Source organism: Sorghum bicolor, chromosome 10 (genome assembly GCF_000003195.3).
Source record: "Sorghum bicolor cultivar BTx623 chromosome 10, Sorghum_bicolor_NCBIv3, whole genome shotgun sequence".
In the NCBI taxonomy this organism is placed as follows: Eukaryota; Viridiplantae; Streptophyta; class Magnoliopsida; order Poales; family Poaceae; genus Sorghum; species Sorghum bicolor.
Genome location: NC_012879.2, coordinates 12,319,371 through 12,338,690, shown reverse-complemented (window position 1 = coordinate 12,338,690; position 19,320 = coordinate 12,319,371). Strand labels below are relative to the sequence as shown.

General features: G+C 44.1%; 2 protein-coding genes across 7 annotated transcripts; both read right to left on the bottom strand.

Annotated features, from left to right (window-relative positions):
• On the bottom strand, positions 5,047-12,825 carry LOC8062099 (protein NSP-INTERACTING KINASE 1). 6 transcript variants are annotated; one of them, XM_021450126.1, is made up of 12 exons: positions 10,550-10,781; positions 8,440-8,528; positions 8,279-8,333; positions 8,063-8,160; positions 7,526-7,577; positions 7,117-7,414; positions 6,329-6,491; positions 6,094-6,226; positions 5,926-5,997; positions 5,684-5,827; positions 5,499-5,558; positions 5,047-5,394 (listed from the first exon to the last, which is right to left on the bottom strand). In XM_021450126.1, the coding sequence occupies exons 6-12, from the start codon at positions 7,192-7,194 to the stop codon at positions 5,298-5,300; spliced, it is 747 nt and encodes a 248-aa protein (XP_021305801.1). In that variant the 5' UTR covers positions 7,195-7,414; positions 7,526-7,577; positions 8,063-8,160; positions 8,279-8,333; positions 8,440-8,528; positions 10,550-10,781; the 3' UTR covers positions 5,047-5,297. The 6 variants fall into 6 exon arrangements, 4 of the variants coding, with proteins under 4 accessions (XP_021305801.1, XP_021305800.1, XP_021305802.1 ...); XM_021450125.1 differs by having other exon boundaries at positions 7,117-7,577; XM_021450127.1 differs by having other exon boundaries at positions 6,329-6,551; positions 7,117-7,577; positions 10,550-10,779.
• On the bottom strand, positions 15,150-18,958 carry LOC8062096 (protein NSP-INTERACTING KINASE 1). Its single transcript, XM_002436810.2, has 10 exons — positions 18,511-18,958; positions 18,130-18,262; positions 17,950-18,021; positions 17,665-17,808; positions 17,470-17,541; positions 17,328-17,387; positions 16,964-17,211; positions 16,517-16,858; positions 15,856-16,235; positions 15,150-15,694 (listed from the first exon to the last, which is right to left on the bottom strand). The coding sequence occupies exons 1-10, from the start codon at positions 18,626-18,628 to the stop codon at positions 15,374-15,376; spliced, it is 1,890 nt and encodes a 629-aa protein (XP_002436855.1). The 5' UTR covers positions 18,629-18,958; the 3' UTR covers positions 15,150-15,373.

The window sequence follows — 19,320 nt, the reverse complement described above, 5'->3', positions numbered from 1 at the left end:
TAGGTCCAATGGCTATTAACAGTGGTGATGATTGGGATTGTTTTTTATGGGACATGTATCAGAACGGGTTGCTTTCAGTTTAGTCTATGTACAGAGCATTATTGGATGTATAGGCGATACCGTATAATACTCTAATTTGAAAACTTAAATTACCCCTCAAGATTAAAGTCTTTATGTGATATTTGTACAAGGGAGTAATTTTAACAAAGGATAATTTAGCTAGGAGACAATGGCAAGAAGTTATAGAAGTGTTTTGTCTGCTCCTCCAATGAGACCATACAACATTTACTCTTTGACTGTTATATGCTAAATTGCTAAATTTATGTAGAGAATTATTCATATTTCATTGAACCTAAAACCTCCGACTAGTATACATAATTTGTTTATAGGTTGGTTGGAAGGGTTAGATAAAAAGGAAATCTCAAATTCTTGTGGGGGCAAGTGCTATTTGTTGGGCACTTTGGTTAACACAGAATGATGTTGTGTTTGACAAGGCGACTGCACCGTCTTATTTACAGGTTATCTTTAAAGGGACATAGTGGACCAGGTACTGGACTTTAGAAGAAGGAGCATCGCCAGCTTATGAAGGCGGATTGTAAGATTATTGAAATAGCCGAAATGGAGGTGTTTACAAGACATGGCTGGTATTTTAGTAACAGAGTTACTCTAGTTTTTTCTATTTGAGATCGTTTTCGTCTTGATGGCTCAAAACTTTGTTTTTGAGATTCCGTGATTTTGTTTTGCTCGTGTATAATAATGAATAGCCATATGCATTAGTCGATGTAGAAGTTGAGGTATTAATATATTCTTTTTTCTAAAAAAATAAAAATCAGATGCTTCTAATGTGAGAATTTTTTAAATTTATTTTTTTCCTAAGGTATCTAGTGGAAATTAACGAGGTGTCTCATTATGAGAATTTTTAGGATTTTTTCCTAAGGCATATGGTGTGAATTAACGTGATGTCTTTATTCGGACTTCTAATTAGTAATAGTAAGATAAGATGTAAGATTTTAGGATTTGTATTTTTTTTCTTAGCACATATGGTGGAAATAAAAATGGTGTCTTTGTTGATGGCCTCTAATTAGTAATAGTAAGTAGGATTCTATTCTGATATAGTTTAGTTATAGTTACTTTATCGACTTTCCACCCTTTATATTGTGCAGTCATTCATGTGTGCTTAACATATATTAAGTTTCTTTCTCATGTTTATATTCTAATAATTTAGTTCCATCCAAATAGAGGAGTTCGTGTCTCTATGGATTAATATACAATTGCAACCTGAGGTTTAAGATTCCATAATTTGGAAGTGGACAAATTAATGATGGCAAGTACTCCACACGCTTAACGTAACGGATTTAGTTCAAAGGATCCTATTGGAGGTACAAGCCAGACCAAATTTGAAAGGCACGTATAGAGAAGAACAAATGCAATATACGTATTTGCCTGGACGCTAATACAATTGAAACTTCTCACAGCTGACAACCTGCGGGCAAGGGGCTGGCTGCACCATGCGAATTGCATTTTGTGTAACGGTCAATTGGAGACTAGCCTGCACCTGTGTTTTGACCTGTGATTTTGCTACAATCGTCTAGAACAAGGCGATGGCGTTAGAGAATTTGGCATGCCTTTGATGGAAAATAACAGCCTTTGTCTATCTCCAAACAGCAGCGATGACATTTAATGGCGTGGAAATTTACATAATGTGAAACTCATGGAAGGAACAAAACCGTAGAATTTTTTAAAACAACTTCCAATCAGCTCTACAAGTGACCTCAAGAGCCAAATATGACATCGGCTAACGGAAGAGGGCATTTTATCAGACCATTTTGATTTTCATTGTCATAGCTCCCACTCCCATTCCCTTCTCTGGGTTCTCCAGGCTCAATATTTTTGTGTCCCCAAATCATTTTTAGGAAGTTGTGTTGCTAGATCCTTTGGGCCTTGGTATTAACATGTGTTGCGTGTTTTGAACTCTATTTTCTATCTTAATTTGAACACTAGCTGCATTTTGGACATCAGCGCACGTTTAGATTAAAAAGTTGAGAACCACGTCGTCATAGATCACATCAAGTGTTACAATTTTCATATAAAGATCAACTCCATTTGAGATCATGTGAACAAAAATTGGTATTTTCATCTATTTTGCAAATATTACTCGCGCATTCAAACTGCGACATTTACTATTTTAAAAATTCCTAAAGTTACATAATGCTATCAAGCGAATACAATTTTTCATCACGCAAAATGTCTGCCATCTGTATATTTTGTAATTTTATAGTATGATATCATGGGTCACTCCTACAATTACTGCAGCAAACATGTTAAAACACAGAATTTTTTTCCTGGTTTGCCTGCTCTTTTGACTCTACCTCTTTGTGCTTTGCATTTTAATTTGTAGGAACCGTATGCTTTTTTTCCTCATGTCAAAGTATCGTGTAGCAAAAGCAAGAAAAATGGAAGAATCCAATTCCAGACTCGGCTTGTCAGTTTGCAACACTTGAGTGGGCACCGTTCTTTTTAGCAACGCAGGACTAGAAAATATGAGGATACGCAGTGCACGACAGGAGACAGATACCCTTGATTTCTTACGATAAAACTCTGAACCGCCTATCACGATTAATGATGTGATCACTTAATTATGTACTGCATCAGTCACAGCCTCAAGCCACCTGGACGCGACGGAGGGACTCTTTGGTTGGATACCGCAAGGCAAGGAGCCAGCCAGGCATCAATCTCGATCCTAGCGTCTAAAATCCAACGCCTTGTTTACTTTTTTAGACAAGGGCCTCTACATCCAACGCCTTGTTTACTTGTAACCCAAAATTTGTCTTAAATAAATTGTTATTGTTATAGGGGCTTCGCTCCCTCCAGTTTTATTTAAAAAAAAAAATCGAACGTCAGGAGCTGCCGAGCCAAGCAACTTTATCTGAACCGGAACCAAACATCCCAACAAACACTTTAATTATCCAAAAAAAAAAGAAAAACAAGAAAGGCAAAAGCAAGCAAGAACAATTAAGCAGTTTTTCCCCTCTTGTTGCCTTTCCATTTTTGCTCCTCCATGTTGCTTCTGGTTGTAATTTCTTGTTCTCTATGCAATGAAAATAGGCACAATCAGTGCAAACAATGTTTCGTCAGTAATGTTACTTTGTCTGGGACTCAGGAGACCAATAACTCACCAGATGATCCATGGATTTCCAGCAAACGTTGAGGTCTTCTTATTACCATTAACATTTGAAATGATCGTAGGTCCAGCAACAAAATCTTAGATAACTTCAGCATTCTAATGGAGAATGATGCCGGGACTTGCTTATCATTGACTTTCTTGACCAAAACATTGGAAATCAAGGGAGGATGGAGTCATGGATGTGTCATGCGCTAGGGAGGAGTCAGGCGGAGCCCTGGCACGAGTCGCACCGCCGAGGGGAGTTGTGCATGCCGAGCGGGACAAGGCACGTTGAGGTCGGTGAGGTGTCAGTCTATGGTGCATCGACAGAGGTGGCGGGCAGTGGCTCGTCGGGCTCAGGCGAGTAGTTTCGGACAGGATCATGAGACAAACAATAGCAATTGAAAAGTAGAAGCTCCCTCTGGAGCCTAAATGAGGATCAGAGGAAGGATTTGGATGCCCAATCAAATTTGAGGGCTCTAGTAGGAGCTCCGGTGGAGTTATGATTTTGGCATCAACATCTATCTATATATCTTATAAAAATAAACCCCACTAGCTATTTCTCTTGCCATGCAAAGTGTCCACATCAGCATCCACTAGAACATCCCACTAACATATAGCACATTCAAGTATCTCATCATGCAAAGTGTCAACATCAGCATCCACTAATACATCCAACTAACACATGCTATTATATTTTTATTCAAACTATTCATATTAGCAAACTACATCATTTATTCACATGTATATACATCTCCCGATTCTTAGTGATTAACACTATAAGCTATTTATATTTCTTTTTCATACCCACGACAACGCTGGGGAATCCTCCTAGTCTATATCTCTTATAAAGATAAACCCCACTAGCTATTTCTCTTACTATGCAAAGTGTCAGCATCAGCATCCACTAGAACATCCCACTAACACATAACACATTCAACTATCTCATCATGCAAAGTGTCAACATCAGCATCCACTAATACATCGAACTAACACATGCTATTATATTTTTATTCAAACTATTCACATTAGCAAACTACATCATTTATTCACATGTATATACATCTCTCGATTCTTAGTGATTAATACTATAACATATTTATATTTCTTCTTCATACCCACGGCAACACGTGGGGAATCCTCCTAGTTTTAATTATATGTTGGAGTTCGTAGGGGCTCTGCTCTTATAGCACCTATTACCAAACTCAATGGCAAGCAAAACCTTATTAAGTTATTCAAGATAGCATGAGCACCATTAAGTGAAGAGTAGAGCCTACAGCATACTCGCCCAGCTTAAAGTAGACACAGGGCTGGCAAGGAACTTGTTCGACTACACTGCCATTTTGTTGGAATTGCAATGGTCACGATCACTGCGGTTTTGGAGAAGAATCCGTCTGTGTAAAGGCACGATCACCGCCATTTTGGCATATGATCCGACTATGTAAAGGTCATGATCACCATCCGCTTTGGAGCAGGAGTCATCTAGGAAATGATCACTGTCGCGATCAGTGTTGGTTGCTCCTTACATAGTCCTAGGCAGGATTACAATTTGTAGTTTGGTTTTTCTAATCGTTACAACAGAATCATAATCTGATTGGTTTACATGCCAATCCATCTAAACCTTATGCGCCAAGTAAATTAGACATCCCGAATAACCAATCGTTCCGGACCAACCCCGTCTTGTGGGCTAGTCATGGCTTCGGTGATCCGGGTTTCAGGTATTCAAAGGTATTCGTCAAAAACTACAGTTCTTAAGCTTAATACAAAAATTGAAAATACTGACATCCTATATGTGTACATGTCTGAGATGAAAAAATATGCTGCAGAAAAGAACAGACACAAGACTGGATCTGATTACTGAATCGAACGACAATTGCAAAACATTATGTAAGATAAGAGGAGAACTGCGTAATAATCATTATGCGAAGTGTGGAGAGTTCGTTTACAGCATACTAGCCGGCAAGAAGATACAACAGGTCTGCCTAATAATTTTTGATAATTCGATTAATTTACTGCTATTTTGCCAGAACAGCGATGGCTTATTCAACCTGGGTGTTGTTGCTAGACCTTAATACTGAGCTTCATCAGGTATATATCCTCCTTAATAAGGTAAGCGACTCCCAACTTGGGGCTTCTATTGTTCAACAGTGATATAGGGATAGAACATCGGTTTCAGCTTGGTCCTGTCACAGTCCTGTTCTGCAGCACAGATAAGAGGATTCCCGACTATGCTGCAAGAAAACCACAGATTTTAAACTTTCTATAAATTTCTTCCAACCGTTCATTTCCTATAAAATGTCATGCGTCTGAGATGAAAACAAGATTGGATACTTACTTGAACGTTCTTGCAGACGTTTTTGGCATTGGACCACTCAAGTTATTGTACGACAAGTCTCTGAAAGACAAGAGTGCAGAGTGAGTGCAACCAGGCTATGACTTACCCAGACTAGAACACAAACCATTAAGAAATGGTTCAAAGGAAAACATGCTGTTGCAAATTGGCGTGCATGCTTTACTTACATGTAGTGGAGTCTTTCAAGGTGGCCTAAAGAATTTGGGATTGTACCATCTAATTTGTTACTGGACAGAACAAGTGTCCTGAGCTTTGCTAACTTGCCAATCTCTGTTGGGATTGGCCCAATTATGTTGTTGTTCTGCAGCAGACTGGGACAGAAAGAAAAAATGAACACCTCCCAATAAAAAAAAGTTAAAAAAGAACACTCAACACTAAGACTTGGTCTATCCATGGAAAGAATACTCACAGTATCTCAAGTTTTGTCAGGTTCCCTATGCTCGGGGAGAGCGGGCCGGAAAGGTACTTGCTTGGAGCTTCCCTGCCAAACATTCAAACATAAGAACATGAGAACTATATATATGGTGGGTTTGATTTGGAGCTAGGAATAGATGGAGAGAGTAGGGGTCTAGCTTACAGTGCAGTGACAAGATTCTCTGGTGAGCAGGAGATGAAGGACCAGCTACAGGGATCAACAGAGTATGGGTCCCAGTTTTTCAGCGCACCATGGGGGTCCTTGAGGAGGCTCTTGATCGTCATAAGAACTTGCACTGCCAGTGCCACAGAAATCAACACCTAACAGTGCAAGAAACTAACAGAGACAGACACCACTAAAACAAAATGAGTCCTTGGAAACGACAACAAAGGAGAACCTTCATAGTTGAAATCCTTGGGGGCGGCAAGGCCGCTTGAAGGGAAGAACAGCAGTAGCAACAATAGGAAGGGAGAAGATGGAGGCGCCTTCATTGCTAGAGGCAGGTGACTCGAGAGCACGAGGAAGGCTTCTCTTGGGGAAGAAAGAGGACAGGGTTCCCTCTGCATTTAATATGGCCATCAGTGTTCGAGAATGCAGAAATTCTCTCTGACTCTGTTTATCTGTTTTGTTATCAAAAAGTAGGTAGACACACACTCAGCATACACCACCAGCAAATAAGCACGCACATGCGTGCACATCGAATAAATGCCAACAATTTATGGATGCTCTAAGGGTGACAGAACATGGGAATATATGCTTTGCACTTGCTTCTCATTAAACATGCAAAGATTTGTACTTCAAAAATTAGTTGGAAGTCGAAATCAGCTGCATTTGAATATCCTTGGGCTTGGTGCATAGTTGCATTACTCCACTAGCCATATAGACAGTCCTGCCCAAAAAAGTCACCATAGTCCAACTGAATTCTGCTTAAAAAAAGGCAGCCAGGACCCGGGAATGCAAGATTTCAGCACTAGTATATTTTTTATGTGGATTAAGGTTAATTAGGTAAAATAAATAATAATTCAAGACAATTAGTGTGAGAGTCATCTGAATTTATGAGTTATTACAAGATCAAGTGTTTAAATCTGAATTATGATGTGCAAGCACAAATTGTAGACAATAGATATCTCTCGCATACACTAAGCAAGATAGCACATGCGAGAGAAAAACAGAACCGAGGCCTACCGGACTTTGAAGATTTTGTGGCGAAGCAATACTCATCAGTCCGTGCTGCCGCCAGCTAGTGAGGGAGATGGTGACCATGCACTACTGCACTATACTGCAGACGGGAAAGAGGACTGCCACATAGTCTCATGGTGAATCTTTAGCATTGGATCTGAGCTCATGGTGAATCTGTAGCGTTGGATCTTGATGGCAAAGCACGAGAAGGGAAGCAGGCAAGAGCAGCCATGAGAGGTAATGGCAGGAGAGGCAAGCTGAGATGGCACTATGGCACTGAGGAGGTGCTGGAGACGGATATTGACTGCACAGCAAGCTCGCCAAGGAACAGAGATAGCAAAGGAAGTGAGCTCGGTAGTGGAATCTAGAGAGAGGAGAGAAAGCTGGAGTGGAGAGCAAAACAGATGAGCTCAACCTCATCTCCAGCCACGTGTCGACGAGCTCCAATGCTTGGTCAGCATGTCAACCTGCCAGTGTTACAAGCATGAGAACCCTCAAACATGACACCCTACAGTGCTAAAAGCATGAGAACCCTTATCCTCATTAATATGAATGAGGTGTCAAAATTAGTATCCATGCACACATGTATTTCCTCCCAGTAGATATTGCAAGACTGAAATTTAATTTATTGTAGCCATCCACACTCTACATACAATGACATTACAAAGAGATCATCACATCCTCACAAGAAGAAGAAAATATCACATTATATTACTTTCTACATGATTCATTCATTCATTCATGGATCTTTTCACCATGGTTTTGAACACGAATTATAAAATTCCCCAATCTGTTCATTCGATTGAGGTGCAGGATCATCCTCATCAAGAATACAAGGTTCACATTGTAGAATCACAAATAAAATTTATCTGAATATTGAAGCAAGCATTATCACTTTATTTCCCTTACTAAATATAGGAAATTTTGAGAGGCAACTAGCTTGCAGTCTTACTTGTCAGCTCTTCATGTTGGTACATCATTGCCATGGCCGGTTCAGTCTCCTACAATCCTGTTCCACATTATAACCCACAGACAAAACTTCTGACTATGCTGCAACAAAACCATGAGCATGAAAAAAAAACTTATATATAAACTTCCGTTATGTGCAATACTTCCAATGAGAAAATTATGTTCTCGAGAAGCACAAACATAAAAATGGAAGCCTTACTTGCATCATATTACACAAGATCTCAGTACCCACCAGGTTATTATATGACAAATTTCTGAAAAAATTAAGCACACAATGAGCACAAACTAAACTAGAATTACCTTAAGACACAAGACAATAACGAAAACAAGCTGTCACAGATAGGCTTATGCTCCACTCACAAGTGCAGGATGCTTTCAAGGTGATCCACGGAGTTTACAACATTGTCAATCTCTGTTGGGATTGGCCTGTTTACATGTTGTCTAGCAGACTGTAACAGGGAAACAAATAGGAAACTAATTGTTAGACATATACAGACACTAGCACTGATAAAGGCTATCCATGAGAATACTCATGCATCCTCAAGATAGCTTAGGCTTCCTATAGCTGAGGAGAGCATGCTCAGATGATTCTGGGTTGAACCTTTTCCCTACCAAGCAAAAGGTAGGAATTAGGTGTGGATATGTAGAGTTTGCCATTAGTTAACAAATAACAAGCTGGCATGAATTCAAGATCTGGGAACCAATATATATAAAAGAGTAAAATGCATGGAAGGTCCTCAAACTTTTAGGGTGTTCCCGTCTAGGTCCTCAAACTAAAAAAGTGACCATTTGAATCCTTAATCTATTATCGTCGCACACCAATGATTCAAAACCCACCACGTCAGCACTAGCATCTGACATGGACATGCCACGTAGGCAGCTCGTAGGTCAGGCCATCATGCAAGCGCTCTGCATGCACGACGGGAAGAAAAGGAGGGGCGGCGCTGCTACAGAGCCATGCTCGGCGGTGGGGTCCGGATGTCACGCGGCATCCACGTGCTTCTCCCTTGCCTGGCGGGGACAGGACCAGGGATGCGGGTGCCGACCCCGAGCAGCAGCGTGCGCATGGCACGGGGCGCACGCGGCGGGGCGGAGCTAAGGCGTGGGATCGCACGGCGCTCGCGTGACGGCAGGGTGGAGCCAAGGCATGGATTGCACGGCCTCTTACACGAAGAACGGAGGCTGTGCCGCCTGCTCCCATTCAATCGGAGGAAGAAAAAGTGGGGGTGGGAGAGGCATGCGGTCGCAGTCCTCTCAGGTGACCACATTGACGACGCATACGTCCTGCTCCAGCACCCTGCACTGCTCGCTGCCCCAGGACAGCATGGCGTCCAATACGTCAAACAGCGCCTGAGATGTAGAAGAGCGCCTCCCGGAAGGCCGGAACCGCGTCAAGAACGAGTTGCCACACAGCCCGTTGACGACGCTGTGGGTAAACATGGCTTGCCTCATCCTCCGAATGTTGCCTAGGACGCTGTCCAGGGGGCTCGCCCTGTCCATCACCAAGTTGTCGTCAGCCAGCGTCTCCAGCTTGAACAGGCTGTCCACCACCAGCACCATGTCGGGGTCACGGCCGACGCGGACGGCGTCCCACCTCGCCACTGCGACCTCGCGTGCCTCAAGGGCCTCCACGAAACAGTGCGCTAGGCGCTGTAGGCGTCCCACATCGGCGATGCATACTGCTCGTCCGCCGCCTGCACGCAGCTCACCAGCCGCGTGTGCATGGCTGCGCCGCCGTGCCTCCTTGCTGTTGCTCATGGCTGCCTCGTCCGCCATGGCACACTCAGGAGTTCCATCTCTTCCATGGACACCTTGTAGTCGATCGGGAGTCGGCAGTCCTCAAAGTGGTCGCCTACGAAGGCCGTGACCCACGCCTCTCACCACCACTCTCTTCTTCCTCTAATCGCATGAGAGCAGGCACCATTGTCTCCCTTCTTTGCACGAGCGCCGCGCGACCCCACGCCTCGGCTTGCCCTGCCACATGCGCCCCGCGCTATGCGCATGCTGCCGCTCGGGCCAGCACTCGCGTCCCTGCTCCTGTCCCTGTTAGGCAGGAGAGGACGCGGATGCCGCGCGCCACCTGGACCCCACCACCGGGCACGGCTCTGCAGCCGCACCCCGCCCCCTCCTTTTCCTCTGGTCGCGCGCGCAGAGCGACACGGCATGCCCACACCGGCCGGCATGATGGCCTGAGCTGTGTATGTGGCATATCCACGTCAGATGCTAGTGCTGATGTGGTGGATTTTGGACTGTTGGTGTGCGATGGCAATAGATTAGGGACTCAGGTGGTCACTTTTTTAATTGGAGGACCTAGACGGGAATCGACTAAAAGTTTGAGGACCTACAGTGCATTTTACTGTATATAAAAAGTACCAAACCTACCCAGCAAACTTGAAATTTTAAAGCCCAGATGGTTTTCTAGTATTGATGAATTTTTTTCAGCAATTAACAGGAGGGAGAAGAAGTTTACCTGCCCATACCGCCAAATCTTCGGTGACATTGCAGTTCACATAAAGAAACTGCCAAATTGCAACAGCCTAATCGTAGTCTAGCAAATCTTACTGCAACCTGCTAAATAACAAGTCCAATCAAAAAGCATAGGAAAAGAAGTAAGCTACAGTTCTATGAAAGGTAATCATATAATTGAAAGCACCTTTTTCTGAGTTCATAGCGTGTGACACTCTGAGCCTTCAGTACAGGCAAGGCAAGGTAACTTGTTAGTCAAGGAACAACTGGACACAACCTAATCCTTCGCTGCTCTTGGGCTCTATAAAACATGGATCATATTTATGATCTGTCATGTCCCAAAATAGAAGATCCAAAACCTCATAGGTAGCTCCTTTTCCATGGTGCAATATCTGTTCTGACGTAAACACATAAATATGATTCTTGATGCAGAGCCAGCTGCATGAATGAACCTTCTTTACTCTTTGATTTTCCATTGACCTCCACACTCCAGCCATTTTTTCCCACTTACATCTGGCACCATATATTTGAGCCAAAACGATATACGGTAGTGACAATCGGGATTTTTGCATCACCATCTTTTCGGCAACTAGCTCTGCCATGCTAGTGTTCCCTTGGACTACACAGGCCTCCAGAATATTAGAGAAAGTAGCAGCACTAAACTTCGGCATGTTGTTCTCTACATAATCCACTGCCTCTCTGAACATCCTAGCACGGCATAACATGTCAACCACACAGGTATAGTGGTCCAGGCTAGGCATAATATGGTACCTATCTTTAAACAGGGTAATTATATCCATTCCTTCAGTTACCAAACCTTCTAAACCACATGCAGATAAGGCTCCAAAAAGAGTGATTCTATCAGGTTGGATACCACACTTGAGTATCCTTTTAAATATTACAAGGGCTTCCTTAGCTCTTCCATTTTGCAATAGGCCAAGAAGCATTGTATTCCATAACACCAAATCCTTGGCACCAACCATATTGAAGATTTTTCTGGCATGCTTCATTAACCCCAATTTACAGTACATGTCAGTGAGAGCTGTGGAAACAATTACATCATTCTGAAATCCAAGCTTGCAAACCAGGCAATGGATTTGAGTGCCCTGCTCCATTAAACCAAAGCACGAACTCCATCTCAGCACACTCGCAAAACTGAACTCATTTGGAACAATACCATTTCGCATAGACACCGCAAAGAGGCTGAGGGCTTCTTCCATCAGGCCACTCCTAGCATAGCCCGATATCAGGGCATTGCAAGGCTCTGAGGCCCATGTTGGCATTTCTCTGAAGAACTGAACAGCATCAGACAGTCTGTCAGACACGCAGAGGAAGTCAATAACAGCACTAGAAACGATGGAGTTTGTAAGGAAGTTCATCTTAATGCAGAGTGACAACATCTGGTCACCCTTTGCAAAATCCTTCACATCCGAGCAAACACTGAACACGATGGACACTGTAAAGCCATCAACTGAAAAGCCGTTGCTCCTCATGGACTGGAAACACCTAAAGACAGTAGTGCTGAGAGGCTGATCCTTGTAAACAGACATGACAGAGTTCCAGGATGTGACATCTGGTTGTTCCATGCAAGAGAAGACACGCGCTGCATAATCCAAGAGCCCAACCCGGCCATACATATCAATAAGCGCATTGCCTACGACGGTATCACGGTGTGCCAGGCCGTGGCGGACAGCAGCAGCGTGAAGCTGTCGGCCGCGGCGGACAGAGCCAACCGCCGACGACACTATGGAGAAGGTGAAGGCGGTTGGCCTGACGCCACGCTCCCTCATGGAGTAGAAGAGACGGAACGCCTCATCCGGAAGCGCGCCGGCGACGTAGCCGGAGAGCATGGCGTTGTAGGTGACCGCGTCCCTGTGAGACATCCCGTCGAACAGCCCGCGCGCGTCCTCCAGGAGGCCGGAGCTGAGGAGCGCCGACAGGAGGATGTTGTGCGAGAACACGTTAGGCTTGGCGGCGGAAGCGCGCAGGACTGCGACGGCGGACGGTGCGGCGCCGAGGCGGGAGTATGCGGCGCCGAGGCAGTTGGCGAGGTACGGGGAGCGGAAGAAGGCGCGGGAGCGGCGGAGGAGGCGGGCGTGCAGCGCCGCCGCAGCGACGCGGGAAGCGCAGCGGGCGAGGAGCGCGGCGGCGACGCTCGGAGTGAGGAGCGCAGCGTCGGACGAGGACGACGGGGATGAGAGCATCGGCGGCGCGGTTCGCCGCTCGGCGGCTTACGCTTACGCCATGGAGGCACGCGCATCGCTCCTGCGTTGCCTTTGGCTGCTTTGCTCGAATCGAATGCTTTTGCGTCCACAAATCCGGGTGCGGGTCGGCCCAGTGGACCGTCCAAACGGCCCATAGAAACAATGCCCCTCTTGGCCCATCCATAAAAAAGGCGCAAGGCTGGGAAACTAACGCGGCGGCGTCCTCCGACAAGGAGGAGCGGTGGAGCGGATCGGAGCAGCAGAAGCTCCGCGCAGCCGGCAAACGCGAATCGACCACCGCCGCTCGTCGTTCTTCCCGCTGATATGTCTGGTCTCCACACACACGAGAGCGCGGAAGAAAGTATATCCTCTGAGTAGTTACTGCTTACTGCGCATATATTACCCCTTTTGCATAGTTCCATGTTTGTGTTTCGGAAGTGTCTCCATAAAGACACGGTTGAAGTTAACTGATGCAAGCAAACTAATATGTAGAAATATACTATTAAATCAACAGGTACAGCTCTTAGCGTAATGAAGTTCTTAGTTCTTGTCTTCTTTTTTCTCACACCGTTCAGAATATGAAAATGCAATGCATTCCAACATTAGATCCATGAGTAGTTATTACAGTACGTATGAGTAAATATTTGTGTTTGCGTTCTTTCATGTATACAAGAGGTGTACAAATTGGTGAGTAAATTCTTTTTTTAGAAAGGACGGCAAAAGCTTCCTGTTTACTGTTCATTGATTTTTTTTTGCCGTTACTTTTATTAGACGATGAAAACGAAATAAAACTATTCAAGGAATTTACAACTAAAAAATGGTGGCCTCACTTATATGCTCGATTCTAATCTTCATTTTGAAAGACAATTCTTATGACCTGAACATGCAAATTTTGTGTTTATCTGATGGAGGAATCCTTCACACAACTGGTTGTTGATTTGAAGCATCACTTTATGCATTTACTGGCAAGTGGTAACCCACTGTTCTTTAGGTTTTAGTTACTGCATGCTGTTACCTGATTGGTGATTACTCATAATTTTACAGGCTGTCCTTAGGTCTCATATATATATATATATATATATATATATATGGAAATTCATTTTTACACGTACGTGTAGTTACTCTCATCTTCAATAAACTATATTGTGTATGTATTCATACTTGTTTATCGGTTTGAGTATGTTTATATACTCATATTAAGATACTCTAGATCTTACCACGCGAAAATTTTTCAAAAAAAATTATATTTTAAATATATTACTAAAATGCCACTACTATATTATTGTATATAATAAGTATAGCCATATACTCTATGTATGCATGCATACTTAATATACATATCACTCTAGATGGTCTAGTATGATCATATACTTTGTCTATATACATTTCATTCGGTCATATACACCTTAAATCTAGAGATATATAGATGAGAGTAACTACACGCGCGTGTAAAATAAACGCGTCATATATATATATATATATATATATATATATATATATATATATATATATATATATATATATATATATATATATATATATATATACTGCTGGTATCTCCTACAGGGTGGCATACTTTTGGTCTCAGATATGATATTTTATACTGAAAAATGGAAATCACATTGTTTGGGCCTTGCAGCTAGCACCTACAGGATGACATAGCATTCTGCTCAGTTTGATTCTAAGATTATTGTGCACATTTGGTCTCATAGATGCATGCTGCTGAATCTTGCACTTATTGTGCACTTTTGGTCTCATAGATGCATGCTGCTGAATCTTGCACTTTGGGTCACGTATACAGTTGCTAAAACATGCAGTGGATATATGTTGCCAAAATCCGTCTCTGATCACACAAATGCAAGCTAGGACAAGTACTTCTGGTCACATTTGACAGCTACTTTATTGCAATGCTTCAACCTATACCTAGTTTTCCTGAGCTTACATCTTGTACTTACAGGCTTGTAATTCTGCAATGCCCACTGTTGGATTTATGTTCTTTATGCTACCAGCTGGTGTTCACTTCCAGACACAGAAGAACTATGCCTCATGCAGTTCTATAATGGACATGTGAAAGCCGGTGATGCTTTGCCAGGAGGATAGTGCAAAATAAGTCTAGGACAAATGCAATTGCTTACATCCATTCTATGTTGTTGGAGTCTCATGAAACACTCAGGTGAGATTAAATTAGTCTGGGACAAATGTAATTGCATACTTCTTTGAAATGCATCTCAGATCTTACAAAAAATAAATAAACTTCAAGGCTTCCCACAATGTTTCATTTGTGATCAACTACGGACTGTAAGATTTCAGAACCTGTTGCACTCTGAAAAAATAAAGCAAGGAAAAGCATAAAGACGGAAGGGTCAACAGAGCCTGACAACCCAAGCAAAAACTTTCCGGTTCAATAAAAAGTTCTTTTACTTGATCTTATTGTCTCGCAACTATTATTTCTGTAAATATCTAAATCAGTACAAACCTTACACTCTTCTTTTGTACAGTTCATTTAATACACATCTATAGTTATTCTAGTATGGCTCATTTTATTCCTCAATCTGGCAATCTACACAGGATTCTCGGTCTTTATGCTGTACAAGTGCAAACTAGTGGTGGTGGTGGTGGTGGTGTCATCTTGGGCCCGACAGCTCGACGGCCTGCACCAGCAGTGACGAGTCGTCGGTAAGGTCGGAGTAGCAGCGGCTGAAAGTGAAGTCAGGCACCTTGAACTTGTGCGAGTCCGCACGCTGTGAAGCCTCCCACCGCTCTGCGAGCCCATCACCTTCCAGCATCCGGACCACCTCCGACATCTTCGGCCGGTGGCCAGGGAGGTACTGCGTGCACAACAATGCCACCTGCACCATCTCCTCTAGTTCGATCCTGTCATAGCCGCCCCTCAGGCCCTTATCCACCAGCACGTCCAGCTTCTTCTCCTGGTGCATCTTCTTCACCTGATCAACAACAAAACCAACGTTGCTTGATCAAACACACACCTTGTGGCAGATCTTTCTGATTTATTTTATTATTGATGTTTTCGTTGCCTAATAAATCAACAACCCAACAATCAATTGCTTGTTTTTGGATGACTTAAACAAGACACTAGACTTCTTACCCAATCAAGCATGGCTCCCTTCTGGTTTGCTGCCTTTCCAAACTCTAGTGCAGTCTGACCGGTGATCAGCTCCAGTAGCAGGATGCCAAATCCGAAGACGTCGGTCTTCTCGGACGATTGACCAGTGGAGAGGTACTCAGGCGCAATGTGACCAACAGTGCCTCGCACTGCAGTGGTGACATGCGAATCCCGGTGATCGAGGAGTTTAGCAAGCCCAAAGTCACCAACAATAGCCTCGCAGTAGTCATCTAGAAGGATGTTGGCTGCTTTGACATCCCTGTGTATGATCTTGGGGTCACACTGTTCATGCAGGTACAGTAGCCCCCTCCCTGCGCCAAGAGCTATCCTCTTCCTGGTCACCCAGTCCAAAGGTGGCTTCCCTGTAGTGATCATTGTGGAATAAAGTGAAGATTTGCTTGATAGGAATCATATGCTTGCTTTTGTGCTGTGCCAACATTTGTCCAATGGAAAAATAAGGGAATACTAGAATCCAATTCCAGTTACTTTCCGAATTCGGCTTGTCGGGTTGCAACTTGCAATTTGACACCGTCTTTTAGGCATGGTATGATCATCAGGAAAAGAGAGAGAGAGAGAATTTGTTCTGCACTACTGCAAGTGGGCTTATCATTATTAAGCACATTGGAATCTTGAGAAAGCTTACCTTTCAGGCGCGATGCAACGCTTCCATTTGACATGTATGGATAGACCAGCAACCTCTCTGTGGCGGTCATGCAGAACCCATAGAGCCTGAGAAGATTTCTGTGCAGTGCCAAGCTGATCATCTCAACCTCAGTCTGAAACTGTGCCTCTCCGCCCGCAGCATTGCCGTCCTTCAGTCGCTTCACAGCCACAAGAGTTCCATCAGGGAGCTGCCCTTTGTAAACGTATCCAAAGCCACCTTTTCCTAGTATGTTCTTGCTGCTGAAATTTTCTGTCACAGATTGGAGCTCCCTGAACTGGAACCTCTTCACGTTTCCAAGGCTAACGTTCTCCATGTGTTGGTCTGCATGTGGCCAATTCATTCCAAGAACAATTTCATCATTAACTGTTAATCTCTCAGGCTACCAAATGATGTATGGATTGAAAGTAAACATGTAGGTCTGCTTACCATCGACATCAAAAAGGATCTGCCGGTTTCTACGATGCCTCCACCAGAACAGAAATCCAGCAGCAAGGAAGAGGAAGCTGATGCAACCAACTGCTGTACCAAATGCAATTGCAAACTTATGGCTTTTAGATTTTGCCGGTGGCAGAGCACCCTGTGAACTATTGAGGTTGTAGGACACTGGCATCGGGGCAGTCCCATAGCAATCTTTCTCGGTGTTGGTGCCGCAGATGAGAGGATTCCCAACTATGCTGCAAGAACATCAATAGCAGAATAGCCTTCAGTCTAACATTTCCTGTTCAAGTGCCATATACTTGGGATGTGAAGATTACATTATATAGGAACAGACACAAAATTACAGCCTTACTTGAATGTTCTTGCCAAAGATCCCGGTATTGGACCACTCAGGTTATTATATGACAAGTCTCTGAAATACATAGTGTACAGTGAACACAAACCCAAGTAAAATAACACCCAAACATGAACACAAACAGTGAGAAACTACTCACAGGAAAACAAGCTGGGACAAATTAGCTGATACTGAAGGGAATGGACCAGACAGGGTGTTGTTGTTGAGCCTCCTGGACATGGCAACAAATCCAGGTTATCATGACAAGAGACAGGAACTATTTAATGTGAACGCCTGAAGAACAGCATTAATGAGAGGCTTGCATGTACTGTACTACTGTAGAGTTGGCACTCACAGGTACTGCAGGCTCTCAAGGTGGCCCACAGAGGTGGGGATTCCACCATACAGGTGGTTGCTAGAGAGATCAAGTGTCTTGAGCTTTGTAAGCTTGCCAATCTCTGCGGGGATTGGGCCGGTGATGTTGTTGTTCTGCATGCTACTGCAACAGGGAAAAGGAAAGCAAAAGATCAACATGGCTCCAGTCAAAAAGGAACCACACTGACTGTTGAAAGCAGGAACTGGTAATGACAAGGCTATCTATATGTATCATCAGGGGAGAAGAAGTACAGTATGTACTCACAGAGTCTCTAGATTGGTCAGGTTCCCTAAGCTTGGGGACAGCAGGCCAGAGAGGTTCTGGCCTGGGACCTCCCTGCCAAACAATCACCACAAGAACATTGATTGGTAAGAACACATGGACATGGGGAAGGAAGAACTCTGCAGTGAAATTGATAGAGGAGGGAGGAAGTGGAATGCTTACAGTCTGGTGACGAAATTCTCGAGCGAGCAGCTGACGGTGGTCCAGCTGCAGGGATCCACGGAGTTCTGGTCCCAGTTCTTGAGCACACCACGGGGGTCCTCGAGCATGTTCTTGATCGTCATCAGAGCTTGCACTGCACAACATTATACATATACCAGGGAAATTAAATCAGTGAGCTCCCACCAATGCAAGAAGCAACACAGCAAAGACAGCCAATAATGAAGTGAAGTCCTTGATTTCATTTCTATTCGAGAAAGAACCGTCAAAAAAAAACACCGATTTGATTCGAGGGAAAAAGGGAACAGAGATGGAAACTAGTAGTACTGTAGAAAGAGAGTACGTATATAACGAAACAAACAAAGAGAGGAAGGACGGAGGAACCTTCAGGATTGACGCCCTTGGGAGAGAGGAGAGCGCTGCAAGGGGAGGAGACGATGAGCAGCAGCATGAGTAGCACCGCCAGGGAGGAGGGGGAAGAAGATGGAGGCGCCGCCTCCATTGCTGAAGGGAGGCACGCAGAGGTGGGGTGGAGCCAAGAGAAGAGAGCGAGGAAGAGTGGCGATTCGTTCCAAGGGCAAGGGGAGGACTGAGGAGGTGCCTGCGACCTGCGTGCAATGTGTGTGTTCAAACATGGAACGAGCGTGAGGCCAAGAAAAACATGCAAACGCAGCTCTCCCCCACACGCCACAGGCCACACAGAGAGGGAGAAGGAGAGAAAGCAGGTAGGCAAGCCGAGCGAGATGGCAGTGGGCAGTGGCACTGTGCGGGTAGGGGGACGCAAACGCAAGGCAAGCAGAGACAGGCAGCCCCGGCTCTGGGGCCCTGTCAGAGGCAAATGACACAAAAGAAGATGCTTGCGCTTCGGCAGGACGAGCACAAAAGCAGAAGCAGGGGAGAGGAGGGTGAGGGAGGGAGGGAGGGAGGGAACAAACACGCCTGCCACCTGACCTGCCATGGAAAACCGGGATAGAAAACAGTGGACGATTTTTTTTCAGTCCTCCGAATTTTTCTCCCCTTTTGTTTGCTCTTGTGTTTTTGTGTTTCACCCCAGAATTCAAACACTTATATCAAATCTTGTGACATATACATAGAGTATTAAATATAGATAAAAAAATACTCTCTCTCTGTACCCATAAAAAAAGTTATTTAAGATGATGACACGGTCTTCAAAACCTAACTTTGACTCCTTGT

Bases quoted from the DNA above. Each gene is read 5' to 3' on its own strand.
- LOC8062096 (XM_002436810.2), bottom strand. From the start codon at position 18,628: ATGGAGGCGGCGCCTCCATCTTCTTCCCCCTCCTCCCTGGCGGTGCTA. The intron at 18,263-18,510 runs GTTCCTCCGTCC...AATGTTGTGCAG, and splicing joins CAAGGGCGTCAATCCTGAAG to TGCAAGCTCTGATGACGATC. The intron at 16,859-16,963 runs GTAAGCAGACCT...GGCCACATGCAG, and splicing joins GATCCTTTTTGATGTCGATG to ACCAACACATGGAGAACGTT.
- LOC8062099 (XM_021450125.1), bottom strand. From the start codon at position 7,194: ATGGTCACCATCTCCCTCACTAGCTGGCGGCAGCACGGACTGATGAGT. The intron at 6,227-6,328 runs GTTCTCCTTTGT...TGGCACTGGCAG, and splicing joins CAAGGATTTCAACTATGAAG to TGCAAGTTCTTATGACGATC. The intron at 5,395-5,498 runs GTAAGTATCCAA...GTTTTCTTGCAG, and splicing joins ACGTCTGCAAGAACGTTCAA to CATAGTCGGGAATCCTCTTA.